The sequence below is a fragment of the Oryzias latipes genome, chromosome 10 (genome assembly GCF_053564925.1).
Source record: "Oryzias latipes strain Hd-rR chromosome 10, Olatipes_Hd-rR_3.1".
Classification (NCBI taxonomy): Eukaryota; Metazoa; Chordata; class Actinopteri; order Beloniformes; family Adrianichthyidae; genus Oryzias; species Oryzias latipes.
The window spans coordinates 26,327,618-26,341,699 of record NC_136246.1 but is presented as its reverse complement, the minus strand read 5'-3'; the positions used below and the strand labels follow the sequence as shown (position 1 = coordinate 26,341,699).

General features: G+C 42.8%; 2 protein-coding genes across 6 annotated transcripts in view; one reads left to right on the top strand and one right to left on the bottom strand.

Annotated features, from left to right (window-relative positions):
- Nucleotides 1-209: 209 nt before the first annotated feature.
- On the bottom strand, nt 210-8,742 carry hdx (highly divergent homeobox). Of its 2 annotated transcripts, none has more exons than XM_004073544.5 (11): nt 8,555-8,742; nt 6,618-6,777; nt 6,353-6,499; nt 4,610-5,761; nt 4,477-4,533; nt 4,232-4,378; nt 2,416-2,614; nt 2,268-2,341; nt 1,023-1,118; nt 754-876; nt 210-676 (listed from the first exon to the last, which is right to left on the bottom strand). In XM_004073544.5, the coding sequence occupies exons 2-11, from the start codon at nt 6,678-6,680 to the stop codon at nt 431-433; spliced, it is 2,304 nt and encodes a 767-aa protein (XP_004073592.1). In that variant the 5' UTR covers nt 6,681-6,777; nt 8,555-8,742; the 3' UTR covers nt 210-430. The 2 variants fall into 2 exon arrangements, with proteins under 2 accessions (XP_004073592.1, XP_011478721.1); XM_011480419.4 differs by having other exon boundaries at nt 4,232-4,372; nt 8,555-8,741.
- Nucleotides 8,743-12,284: 3,542 nt separating this feature from the next.
- Nucleotides 12,285-14,082, top strand: part of si:ch211-26b3.4 (connector enhancer of kinase suppressor of ras 2) — a 75,334-nt gene continuing 73,536 nt past the window's right edge. For 2 of the 4 annotated variants that reach the window (XM_023959340.2, XM_078953693.1), the window contains exon 1: nt 12,285-12,625. In XM_023959340.2, coding sequence (XP_023815108.1) covers nt 12,562-12,625 — 64 coding nt within the window. In that variant the 5' untranslated portion in view covers nt 12,285-12,561. The remainder of the gene's footprint in view (nt 12,626-14,082) is intronic. The other 2 variants (XM_023959339.2, XM_078953692.1) reach the window with 1 other exon arrangement.

Genomic DNA, 14,082 nt, shown 5'->3' with positions numbered 1-14,082 from the left:
GCCTGCCCATTCCTGATTCAAGTGGATATATAAGAGGCTTAAACCTCATCCACTTTACATTTAGCTTTTCCACCCGAAAGCAACGTTGCTGCAGAACAGATCTGGACACGTCTGCATGGTTTCTGCACATCACAACAAAAATTCCTTTTCCCATAAATACTGCTTAGCAAAAATACTAATTTATGAAGAAAACCCAAACCAGATGCAAATAAGTTAGAGGTAATTTATTGTTCTCTCTGGACTGTGCCAGAGGCAAGGCGAATGATATGCATTTAAAAAAAAAAAAAAGGCATTGGTCAGCCCAAACAGTCATAGTGAAGTTATCAATCCCACAGGCACTGTACTGTGCATGGCAAACCATCCCATGTAAAACCTGCCTTTTGCTTTGTGGAGTGGGAAAACATTTGTACAAGAGTGTTTTGCGAGTCGGTCACTTTAGTTCCGTGACCGTTTCCTGTAACTGGTCCTCTGATGCAGAGGGCCCAGCTTCCTCGGTCGTTGCGTCATCTTGCTTTACGGCGCCCAGCAGGAGTCCTTCATTGGATCGATCCATTGCGCTTCGAGGGCTGTCTGCCTGAAGGTCGTTGTGGTTGCTTGTTACTTCTTGTTGGACCCCCTGTTCCAAAGTTGCGTCCCAGTCCTGCACTGAAGGCTGAGGTAGGCTGGCCAAGAGCTCCTGAACGCATGGATTTGAACATTTGAGTTGATGACTTGGTGGTGAAAAGCTGCTGTGCAAAGCCATGACTAAAGTACCTGCTGTTGTTTCAGGTCCTTGTTCCTCACGGCGCTGAGGAGACTCTTGGTGAAATTTACAAGCTCCTGGTATTTTTGTTTTTGGTTCTCTAGCTCGTGCTCTAAAAACTGCACTTCCTCATGCTGAAAGAGAGCGATACATGAAAACCAAGTCACTTTAGGGCCCATCGTGCTGCTGCCGTGCTTTCAGGCTTGGCATTTGTGTCCAGACGGCACAGCACAAACGGTGTGGTCAATTCCTGTGGTTTTTTTTGTTTTGTTTTTTTTACCTTGAATTCCAGCAAGTTCTGCATTTGCTCAAGATCTGAAGCTACAATTTCATCCTCGCCGTCCGCTTCCTCATCCTCGTCAATGTTCTCAATCTTCTGAAAGCACAAATCAACAAACAAAACATTGACTTTATTGAGAAAACAAAAACAATATGCAACAAAAGCATAAGCTGTCCATGCGCTTTTTTTAAACAAAGCGTATCTTTTTAAATCAAGACACGAGATTGCAGTAAATATTACCATTTAAAATGATTAAAATGGAATAATATCAGAAAATATTTACTTTTTTCACATTAAAAATGTTTGCCTCTAAAAATCGATGCTGCATCAAGTTTTTACAAATGAAAATTCTAGTCAACCGTTAAAAGAGGAATGCAAAGTTATGAACCTACCTTTAAAGGCTCATTTAAAAATATTATCTAATATTGATGGGCTCATAGTTTTTATGGAAAACATTTCAGTTGAATTACAAGTTCTTGAAATTAAACTAATTTATTAAAAACAGAAAAAACACAGCAGCAATAAATTACTAGGGTTTGCTTTTTCTAGGTTAAACTAAACAAATACAACATTTTCTGGGATATTATTGACCTTTTTTGATTTCCAAACAAACCTTTGCCTTTGAAGACCCACCCAGATGAAAATTGCTCCTTTTGGCATTTATACTAAAAAAATTAGGATTAAAACATGCATTTCTGGGTATTTCTTGTTTTTCGTTAATCACTGTGAAACAGGAGCAGATGAAAAAAATGCAGTTTAAAAAAACGCTCAGCGCCACCACTTAGAGGTGGATTTCTAATGAACTCATGCGAATCTGCATAAACTTTGTCCTAGAAAAATGCTTTTTTTTTCTTTTTGGCTAAAAATGACACAATCCTAATTAAAAGACCACTTGGTACGTTTTTAAAACAGACCAAAAGATTATTGGAGTGGATCTTTGTCAATAATAGATTCATAGAATTCAAATCAACACCATCTAAGCGATGTGTGTTTGATGAAAAGTGGGTTTGTAGTATCTCTGATTTGTTTCTGATTTAATACAAATCTATTTCTTTAGGACGTTAAACACACATAATAAATATAAAATAGGTTCAGAAAACAAATTTAAAACCTGAATAAAAGATAAATGTTCAACTTAGTTCTTAAAATCTACACGCTTGACTTATGTATGCCTTCTTTCAGTTATTTCCTAAGTGAATAACTTGAGGAACATTCAACTGAAATATACAAAAAACAGCAAAATACCACATTATTGGTCAACGGAGCAGCATTGGAAACGTCCATTCCATCGTTTATTTCCCGTGAATCCACCGTTCCATCTGGAATTGGGAGCACAGCATGAATGCAGAGATCGCCGGCGGCCCCAGTTTCTCCGCCGTGACATCAGCCTCACCTTCCGACAGGCACATGGATCCCTCATCGTTCAGGTCATCCACGAGTTCAGGGGTCACGGGTCCCTCCCCGTCAGCGCTGAGGGCAGCTGGAGATCTGGTTCCTGTAGGAGAACCTGTGAAGACCGCCGGCCCGCCTTTAGGTGGAGGGATGTCGATCCCCATGAGGCGGTACTTTCGTCGTCTGTTGCTGATCCATGTCTGCAAAGCAAAATAACCACTCAAAAGTGTAAATATTACACAAAAATTCCTACTAAATTCAATACCCACTCTGGTTATCGTATAAAATTAAGGATCTAGTTTTGTTTACTTTATTTTAAAAGCAAAACCTTTTTTTTATAGAGATGAATATCGTTGGGGGAGAAGGAAGAGGGTGTTCCAGAGGGAAGACTATATTTAGTGCATTCCTAAAGTGTCCATAATATACAACTGCATGACAACTTTGTGTAAACATGTGACGTAGAAAAGTAGGTCCCAGATCAGACGAGGCTAAGGTCATCGTCTTTTTTGAGAAATTCAAACTATTTAGGGATTTATAAAAACAAAGGAAGCTCACATAAAAATATTCTCAATGGCAGATTTCAAAATAGGTTCCTGGTTGGTCCCACAGAGTAACGGCTGTGGTTGGAGACATCTGGCTGCCGGGAAACAGCATTATTAAAGGAGTTGTGTAGTTCTCGACTTGGAGATCTTTACAGAGCAACGTGTGTTTAGGTCTTCTGGAAGCACAGATCCAATCTGACCATTAAAAAAAAAAAGTGTTACAATGAGTAAGTAGAGAAACAAATCTACTCTGATTTCACTTTGAAAACTAGCAAATATATTTGCTTTGGAAAATTACGAATGATTCTTTTTTTGTACAGATTTTTTCCCCATGATGCTTTCACACTAAGCTGTTGGGTTCATACCAGACTTTATTATCTTGGCTTGTCTGCTTCTTCAACTCAGCAAAACACAGAAAGCATGAAAACAAAAATCCAGATTTATTTTCCTTACAATCTTGCTTTGTAATAAATCCAACACAACTTGAAAACTGTCTTTCAGGAAACTTGATTGTGTTTGTCAATTTGATATTTAGAGGGCTAAAAGCAGTTCCTATCTAAAGTGATCAGTATGAACACAAAGCAGGTTGTTACATGTTGAGCCTTTTTCTTTCCTCTGTTTGTGCTTCCTGTGAGTGAAGACACCTGGTGGAGACCTGACCAGCTGTGCAATCAGGCCCCAGAGCCAGCCACCAGGCCTGCATAGAAGCTCTTGTGGATCACTTGGGAGGAGAGCTCTTTCTGGATCACAATGCAGATGAATGTTTATGTCTCGTTATGCTGGAGAGTGAGGGAGGTTTGAGGACAGGTGAGACAGGGAACCCTGTACACCTCATCTTCTGTTATGCACACGAGGTAGGTTTGTGCCACCATTTGTATGTTTTCATACCCTTTTGTAGAGAAGTCAGTGAGACTTTTGTTTCTGTTTTACAGCTGTGATGGCCAGACTGTTTTGTTCTATTTTATTTCATCCCTTTGGCCCAAATTTGGTCCACAGGTTGTAACACAGGAGGATTTAGAAAAGTGAAGCCAATTTAGTTTACCGATTGACCACTAGGTGGCTTGTAAAACAAGCAAGAGAAGTCCTATTCTCTAAAAGTGAAACTTTTAACGAAAGTTTAAGTCTGGTTCCAAAAAAGAATATTTTATATATTTATTTTTTTAAAATTGGATTTGATTTCCAAAACCAGTTCTACATCTTCAGCTGTGGAAGGGTTTTTCTTAGTCAGGTCCTAACCCACTGAGATGGTGACAACCACAACAGTGTGAACTTCACCTTGACTATTTCAGTGTCTACGTTGAGCTGGTTGGCTGCAGCGGCGATCTTCTCCCGGCACACAGAGCCCAGGCTTGTCATGCCTCGGTCCCAGTACCGCTTCAGTTGGACCAAATCTCCATCGCTGAACTGAGTCCGATCCTGTAGCTGACAACACAAATCTGTGTGTGCGAGCTGCAGCACAACTGCAACGTTTTCATTTCACTTTCAAGGACCAACATTACTGGGTGAAAACAAGTACTTACTGTTCGCTTCCTGGAGTTGCTGATAACCCAGGGGGCTGCAGACGCATCTAGTGAAGGCTACGCAAACAGAGGGGTTGTGTTCACACTTTTATTCCTGCAAGGGAAATGAAGCTGACGCCAGACGCTCTCCTACCTGTGAGCTGGGTTCTCCTGTGACTGAGGTCTGCACTGTAAAGGAGTAGCTGCCCTGAATTGTTGTGCTGCTTTGAACCACAGCAGGTTTGGGGACGTCTGGAGGGGGCGTGCGGCCGCCCCTCACAACAGACACTTCGCCCTTCGGTGGGCTGATTACTGTCTGCTCCCTGTGGATATGGGTTTGAGCAGCCATGTTTGCAAGCTCCTCTTCCCTTTGCCACTCCTCCTCTTCATCTCCAGTTTCCATGGCAATGGAAAAGTTATGACTGGTATCTAGAGGTCGAACGGTTGGTCTGTGGGTCTCCTGACTCCTCCGAGCAGAGGCCTGGCCGCATCTGAGTCGCTCCTCGTTGCCTTTTTCCGACAAGGTGAAGACTTGCTGAATCCGGGGCGTCTGTTCGGGGGCGGGTGGGGAGACCCGGGGCTTCTGTGGGGCGGGTGGTTGGGGGTTGGAGTGGGGTCTGGGCAGGGGCGTGGCCTGGGCTTGTGAGGAGGCGGACCAGGGGCGAGTTTGCCCTGCTCCGTACTGTCGAGTCCAGCTGTGAGGTACCGCTCCTGCACTCATCCCTCCTTCTGCTATGGATAAAGTGCTCTTCCTGACTGCAGTGTAGACTAACGGTCCTGAGGCAGACGTGAGAGATGGGAGAGTCTGAGCGAGGGAAACTAGCTTGGAATGGATGGGCGAGGACGTGGAGGCGTTTCTGCTCTGCAGCACCTGGCTGATCAGAGCTGAGGACGTGCGAGCTGAAGGCTCAGACTCCAGCGGGAACGGGGGCGCTGTGGATCGGGGTTGGGAGCGGGGAACGGAATTCAGGGAGTAAATGCCTGTCAGTATTACATCATTATTACTAGTGTTATTGTTGCTTCCACTGCTGAGAGGGGAAGAGGATGACGGGGAGGACGAGGTTGAAGAGAGCGATGGGAAGGATGAGGACTGGGGGAGGAGGTGAACACGGTTCTGGATGTTGCGGGCTGCAGTCATATCAGTGGAGAGCAGCACCCCCGCAGCCAGGCTGTGGTTGGAAAGTGTAGTTCCAGCTAAAGAGGGATGCAGCCCTCCAGATATCCCGTGACCCGGCAGCGAGTGAGATATACTTCCATTCTGGTCAATCTTGGAGGCGAGTTTTCGTCTTTTGTTGCCAACCCACGTCTGCAGAGGAAACAAAAATGTCTTCATTTGTTGAAAAGAACAAAACAAATAAAAAAATGCAAGACGTTCTTTGCTAAAGACCTACGTGGGGGGAAATTTGGGTGTTTTTAACATGTTCCTGTTGCATTCACGTTTAAGAATATATATTTGAAGCTTAAAACTGCATTTCTGAGTTTTTTTCTTTTCTTTTTTTTTATCAATGTAAATTAGAAGACGCAAAAATGCCGTTGGAAAAAGCTTATGGCTGTGACGTAGAACCTACAACATTACAATAATGCACATTTCCCTGCTCCGCTCCATTCCAATGCATCCACTTGGAGACAAATGGATCCGTATACGTCTTCATTTTCCTCGTCAGCGCCTGTATCTGGATTCAAAACTGTACGGCTGGATAGCTCCAATATTGGTCGGCATTTTTGTTGCACCAGTAATGTTAGCTTGGGGTTGTGAGGGGCTGTAAGCTAGCGGGACAGCACATATAAACATGTGGATGACAGGGAATGGGGGTAGGGAGGTTTTTTTAAAAATGGATGAAGAGGATCGGTGTGGGACTTTCTTAAAATCCAAAGCGGGTTCTTTTCACAGACCTACCCGGACCACACTGAAGTCCAGTTTGGCCTCCTGAGCGCAGTGAAGTATCAGCTGGAAGCAAGCCTTGCTCTGATTGGTCATCCCGTTGTCATAATAACGTTCCAGGATTCTTTGCTGCTCAGCTGTAAACACTGACCGCAGGTTCATCTGAGAAAATAGGAACCATCTTGAAATACAAGCTCTAAAATAAAAGATATGTGCTAGAAAGTGACAATTTCTCAAAAAAATAAAAAATGGTTTTCCCTTATGAATTTGCTGGACTCACAGTCTGCTGGCCACGCCTTTGAGGCCACACATCCATTCTAGTAGAGGGGAACGAGGCAGCCATGCAGATCACACACCCGCCTCCATGTTCCTAGGAGAGACTTCCTGTGACGGCGCTCATCTTGGTTGGCGGCGGCAAGGCACTCTGCCGGCTAACGTGGCTGAGGAAATGGGAAAGAAAGCATAGCTGTGAATGTAAACAAAGGACAGGGAACGAAACACAGACCGACAAAAAGTCAACATCTCTGTCAAACACGGCAATGCTGTAAAAGCCTCAGGAAAAAGTGGGTAGGAAACAAACTGCACTTTCGAGCTAATTAAAGTAATGATGGCTCAACTGCTGAAAATTTTCGCAGTTGTCTATTAATTATAAAATATACCATTTTTAGCCAAAATCAAAAAACTGTAATGTTTCTAGGACAAAGTTTCTGCAGAACGGGGCAAATTTGCCTCTGTCGTAGAGCGACCCCGCCCCCTCTTCCCCTCTCCTTTGCTGAGATATAAGCGGCCTGCTCAGCGTATTGTCTATGTTACAAATGGGCTGTTTCTCAAACTCCCTTTTTTTTTCACCCACTCCGTATTCATTTGAATAAATAAATAATAAAATGCAATTTTATGCATAATTTTTGTGGTATGTTTAGAAAAACGCCGCAAGAATATGTTAAACACGCCAAAAACAACAATTTTTATTGGTGTGTCTTTAATATAAACATCTTGCAAATAATTTCAATTGATTTTTTTTAATCCCTAATTAAATGCCGTAATTCGATTTAATTATGATGTTATTGTAATGTTATATGTGATCAGTAAACAGTCGTGACCCGAATTATAAGGTATAAAGAGACAAATAACTTCAGAGTGATAAAAATGTGAGACAGTCCAAAAATTTCAGTTCTTATCTTATTCTAAGTCTTAATGAACCAAATTGGAAGGTTTGAAATATAAGAATTTTGGCCACTTTAATTACAATAAAGACCTAAAATGTGCATCTTTAATGATTTTTTTAGGAGACAACTATTCAAATGTCATCTAAATGAAACAATTTTTATGTCAATAGCAGCAATATTGTGTATAAATGTGTAACAAAACTGTAAAATCCTACAACCGGATTGATTATTTGAACAGTTAATGATGCTTTATTTGTGTTTTTGTGCTATTTTTGGTTTCACTAATAAACAAGTGAGACTCCTACTGATAACACTGACTAGTAATGTTTATAATGGAGACAGAAGCACAGTTTTAAACGTTTAGCTCAAATTGAAATGTAAACAACTTTCGCGTGACGCCTGTGTTATGCTAGCACTGGACAGGAAACCAAAGGAGGGGTAAGCTCGTTGTTTTGAAGGGTAACAATAAGAACAAATGAAAACTTTACTGACTTAGTTCCGATAAAGGTGTATTTTATATGTAAATATATATAAAGTGTTGCTAAAACCAAAGTCACAAACGGGGGTTGTGCTACAACCAATAGGCAGGCAGCAGGTTTATTTAGATCGCCAGACTGCGCATGGCTACAGCCCCAAGTGAACACATTCATTGCGGTTGGATTTGGCAACCAAATGTGCGGCCACGCCAGCAGCAGCAGCACGCCGCCGACGCAACACACGGCGGGTTTAGATGCTTGATAACCGCACAGGAAACACGTGTTTCTACTGTACGAGTGTGGATAAAAACGGGATAGAGTCCCGCAGCAGCAACGCGGGGAGGCACCGTTAGCCTGCAGGCCCCAAACGAGCCAACCCGAGCCAGCTAGCGTTAGCTAGCATTAGCATAGCTATCCCAAATGGATAGCAACGGCTAAAGTTTTCCCCCTCCAATCTGGGATATTCCGTCCCTGAACGCGTCTTTCTCGTGCCGGGACACATCGTGCGACCAGCCGCTATCACGTTTGGCGAAGGGACAAAAAAAGCATTTAGCAAAACTTTGGTTCCTACGTACCATTTTTGGACGTTAAAATCAGGCGAACATAATAAAATCAGCAGATTTCTTCACCAGTCCCATTTCCCAGACAATGAAATCAGAACGTCCGATCATCAATTCTAATCATGATTGTGACGTGTGCGCAGACAAGAGCCAATGGGAGCTCGAGATCATCGCTGTCACGTTCAGAAAGAGCTGAAAAGTGAGCCCGGTGGTCCCGCCCACCGTTGACTTTGTTCAGCGGGCTGCTGGAGAGGGAGGTCAGAGAGGAGGAAGCAGGGTCCTCCTCTTCTTCCTCAGAACAGCTCTTTCAGGTGACTTTCCCCTCAGTTTGTTGGTGGGGGTGGAATAAACACTTTTCTGACATGTCTACTTTTTATGGGTTGAATTATTTAGGGTTAAATTCTAAATGCTACAGAAAAATATAAGCTTGGTATGCAATTGTAACCATTCCCCCGACAGTGCATGATTATATAGATTTTTGCAGGTGGTATTTGTCTGGAAAAAGTAAGGTTTTAATTGACAAGAAATGGTTTTTTGTCCGATACTGTAAATCATTCATACCAATACAATAACATGTTACTCACAGAGGTACAAATAACATTTGCAAATTTTTACCTGCACTGTTGTAAATAGTTTTTAAATGATTATACCACCTTATTTGTTTCCATTTACTTGTTTTTATTTTATTCTATTCTCTTTTTATGATTACAAGCTGCTATGGTAATGCACACTTTTCCCACGTGTGGGATCAATAAAGTAAATCTGATTCTGATTTATTTGATATTGAAGAAGCCCAAAAATCAGCATCTCCATGCAGAAAACAGAAAATGCAAACCTTTAGTGTGGCTAAAAGAAGATGCCTAGGCAGTTCCAAAACATGCATGCCAAATAATGCATAGAATAAAAGGAAAAAATATATATTTATTTATTTATTTATTACATTTGGTGTTATCCTCTTTAAATGTGATGGAGAGAAAAGCTGCAAATGTGTCAAACTTTTTTTTTCCAGTCAAAATCAAAACTATCCTCCTAATAACTTGCCACCTTTTATTAACTCAAGCCTGAGTCACAACTCCACTGATGGGTGGATACAGGCTTTCTGTGAGTGAAAAATGATCAAATCCGAATGGGGCATACAGGAAGTTTTAAGATGGTCTGCTTGGTGAGCAAAAATGTTCACACACATTTGTTTCTTCCGGTGATCATTTGTAGCGAACACTTTAACCTCCCAAAACCCTGCGCACATGTGCAATGGGCCTGTTAGTGCTGTTCCAAGTGATAAGTGCGCACTCCGTGCTTGTAGCCTTATGATGAAGAAATTAAGACGGTGTAGTTTGAGTGTCCAAATGGGCACTTATGAAGCATCTGCACACCCTGTGTGTGTGTGTGTGTGTGTGTACAGAATTTGTGTAGGGTCACTCCTGACCCATGTGGTGTACAGGCATAGCATGACAGCATCACTTGCACTGGCAAGTGCTTGTAACTTACGTTACCTTACAAAATACTTCACAATACACTTGCCACATGCATGATAAGGGTACATTCCATTTTTATGAGGACGCTCATGGTAGCCACACAAGCCTCAAGGGTCCCTTTTAAGATTTTGATGCACCTCCCTGATGGACCCAGACAACCCCAAATCCCATAGTACCCGTATGGGTCAACCCCTTTATGCTGCAATTACATTGTGCTGGGAAATGTGCGGAAAAGGGAAAAGCAACCACTTTCAGTGTAAAAATTCTATAAATGCAGGTGTATGCGCGTTTCAGGTTTCCACATTTAAAACTCTACCGTTCATGCTTTACGAAGCATGTTTATAAGTCGTTTTTTGGGCTCTACGTACAAAACACAAATTGCAATTGAACGCGTGTTAAAAGAGAAAGCAGTTCAGCTCTGACCAACCAGGCACTCCGCTTTGACGGTGAGTAGTTTCCTTTTCACGGAAGGGGCAATTGTTCGAAAAGTGATCACGACTGAGAAATTAATTATTGGAATAGAGCTATGGAAGAAAAATCCTGGAGCAAGATTTACAAGACTTGTCCAGCTTTGATATTTCGAACAAAGCATCTTCCATCTGTTGGGAACATGTGCTAGTATCAGATATATCAACAGTCGTAAAAAAAAAAAAAAGTTTTTTTGTATTTTTGCCTTTTAAGTAAAAGCTTTTGGCTGGGTTCTATTCTCTCAGCAGTTGTGCTCAAACTCCCTGGATGACAGATACAATTAAAGTTTGACTCCTGCCTCTGCTGCTGTTTTTGATGTTTTTTGGGGGGAGTTTCTTCATCTTCCATCCATCACCCACCCTGCATGCACAAGCAGTCAGGAATGGACTGTCTTTCAGCTTGGAGTTTGTTAATGTTACAACTCAACGGTTGAAAAAAGGAAAAAAAAAAACACAAACTCAGGGGTGACTCATTTCTGACCACAATATTATTGAATCACTTCTTTACCAGAAATGATTTCAATTGATCTGCAGTTTCCTGAATTCTGAGGTGAAAATGCTCCAAAAAGGTGCTTGTTTTGGAGAATGGGAAATTAGGCCTTTCACCTCATGTAAACCTTTAGAAAGTACAAAAGGTTGACTGTGAGGACAGACGCCACATATGGAAGATATTCAACAAATGCAACTTAACATAGTGTTTAAGTAAATGACTTTCTCCATGGCAAATATATGATCTACCCAACTTGCAATTTGTGCTGGGTGTATCGGTGGTGATGAAACCTGTAAAGGAAACTTCACAGTTACTGACAGTAATATGGAAATGCACTGGTTTTACACACCATTTGGGGAGTTTTATGGAGAGGAATGGAATTTTTTTAATGGGGAACAATCTGACACCAGCTGAAGTTCAAATGTCATACAGTCGCATCAGAAGTGGGATGATTGGCTACTGTTGAGAGGTAAAACAGCTGAAGAATGCATGTGTTTATTTCTGTCTACAAACCCTAACTTGTGGCTGAAAAATTAATAGATTCAGTCTTTTCCAGCCTTTAAAATGTAATTCTTTAGGTGTAAAGTCTCATGAAAGTGAACACATAAAAGAAAAGAAGAAAAGAAGAAAAAAAAAAAGTAATTTTCATGTTTACTTTTATAATTTGTCCCCTTCACAGTTACCATCCGATGCAAGTTGTTTTTACCTCTGTTAGCTGCTGTAGAAAGAAACCAATAAAAGTATTTTTAAAAAACTACATTGGCTTGGCTTTTTGCTTCTTTTGAACTGATGTGTGTGTCATCTTAAGTGTGTTTCCTGCTTTGCATGCATGTGCGCTTCCATCCATTACGTCACTTTTGCAGCAAGTGAGCAAAGGGGGGCGCTGTTTCACTCTGTTGGGAACGTTCAAAAAGCAGCAGCGCTCACGCAGCCAGAGTGAACTTCCATAAATGGCGACAGTTTGCACAAGAGCTGCTGACACAAAAGTGTTGCAAATTTCCACAGCAGAGTCTGTTTTTAGACCGAAAAATCGTTGGTTTTTGGAAAAACAGGAGTATTTCTTTAGTCAGTTTTCGGTTCAAACCCAGCTTTTGGTTGCTGAACTGGATCCATTTAAGGTGTTTGCATGAATCCTCTTGGCTCAAGCGAGGAGGGCAGCGCGGAGACGGAGAGATCATCTCTGTATGCTGCGCGCTGCACCATTCTCTGCTCTGTTTTATGAGTGGTGGCCCTGGTGATGCTGCAGCGAGGCGGGCGGGGGGAACATCAGTGAGGGGAGGGCTCGCTCCATCTCCATCGCGCCCACCGAATCCACTTCTCACAGCGCGCGGGCTCCTGGCGGGAAGGCACAAGAGAGCAGAGAGAGAGAGGGAGGGAGTGTGTGTGCGCGTCTGAGTGCGTGCGTGGATTGCACCACCGCATCCCCGTTTTCACCGTTTCTGCAGGCGTCCATGGTCTGGTTGAGAGGATGAACACGGAAAGCTTCTCCTTCCGCTCGGGTGTTTGCAGCGCCCTGTCATCCCAGATGTGACCGTTTTGTGACGCCTGCACCGAGTCGGGAGCCGTTCATCTCGGAGACACCGTGACACCATGGCTTTGGTTATGGAACCTATAAGTAAATGGACACCAAAGCAGGTGCTGGACTGGATGAAAGGTAAAGTCAAAGCTGCTCTTGATATTCAGATGATGGAAAGGGCTGCACTAAACGCGCACGTGACGCTGGATGTTGGCCGATTAAAGTCACGAAAGTAGAGTAAGCGCGCGTGAGGCCAGTGCAGGGAAAAGGACGTGCACGTGACGCACGGTCCCGGGGTTCTGTCACCTCCTTAGGCGCTCTTGTAGAGGCTGCCGCTGCTGCGCTCATCAATGACTGGAGGAGACGTGTCCTCCCTACTCATGGCACATGCCCTGAAGCGCATATCGTCACGCGCAAAGAAGGCTGCGCGCGCGAGTGTCGCCGTGCGCGTGCAGACACGATTAATGTAGTTCGCTGCATGAAGAGCACCCCCCCCCCCACCCCGTCTTTGCCGCCGGCTCCAGCCACACAGCCCGTTTCAGCACCGTGGACAGCGCAATGCTGCCCGCCATATATGGCAAACGCGGCGATCACACGTCCCCCTCTTTACCCCCCCCCCCCCTACCCTTTCTGGCGCGGATCCTCTCCTAGAGACGGTATGAATGAGTAATCACTAATGTGCGTGCATGTATGTGTGCGCGTGCGCGGATGTTCTCGCTCTCTATGGTCCTCTTCGGAGCTGTGAGAGAAGCTGTGGCAGGCCCTTTGACAGACAATGGAGATGAGAGCAGAGGGTGTCTGCCCTCCCTGACCCAGGACTTTGAATACATTTCAGCTTGTCTGATGCCCCATTTCAGTCATTTAATCCTCACCTGTTCCTCTACTTCCTGATCATTGTGGTCTTATTTTATTTTTTGTGGTTATTCTTTTTTAAAGATATATTACCTAGTCAGAGCATTTAGTTATTGCAGCCATGCTCCACTTTTCATGATTTCTCTTCTCAACATCAGCCATCAATCATGAAGGCTTTTTTCTATGGAACCGGGATGACATTTCTACTAGGACTATTACTACAGAGGAATTTTCAGGATGTAAAATATTGGTATGTTTAAGCTCAGGTTTTAAGATTTTTATTTAATGTGATAAAATTATCTTTGGTTTAAGATCACATGAGTTCAGAAATGGTCAATGGTCAAACTTACATGCCATGTGACACAATTAAAACATGTCATTCTATCCAAGACAAGTCAGTTTTCATATTTTATTGATAGTTCCCCCCCCCCAAACTCTGATTCCTTTCCTTTTGATTTAGCTCCCCACTGAGTACACAAAGTACAAAAGGTTCAAACCAACAGCTGAAAACTGACAAAAACCAACTGCTTTTTTAGTACTTCAGTTTAAAGACCCATTCAACATGTTCTTGTGTCATTTTTCTCATGGTGGAGGACATATTTTAGGAAAATTAAGCTCAAAATTGCATTTCTGAGTACTTCTTTATTTAAACTGTTGTGAATCAGGTGTGGATGAAAACTCAAAAAAGACCCTATTTGTGACACAGAAAATATGCTGGGCGGACCACGGACTCCCTGCTATAC

Coding starts and splice junctions, on each gene's coding strand:
- hdx (XM_004073544.5), bottom strand. CDS start 6,680: ATGGCTGCCTCGTTCCCCTCTACTAGAATGGATGTGTGGCCTCAAAGG. Junction 6,500..6,617: donor AAAGGCGTGGCCAGCAGACT/GTGAGTCCAGCA, acceptor CTATTTTCTCAG/ATGAACCTGCGGTCAGTGTT. Junction 2,342..2,415: donor ATCCATGTGCCTGTCGGAAG/GTGAGGCTGATG, acceptor TCCCAATTCCAG/ATGGAACGGTGGATTCACGG.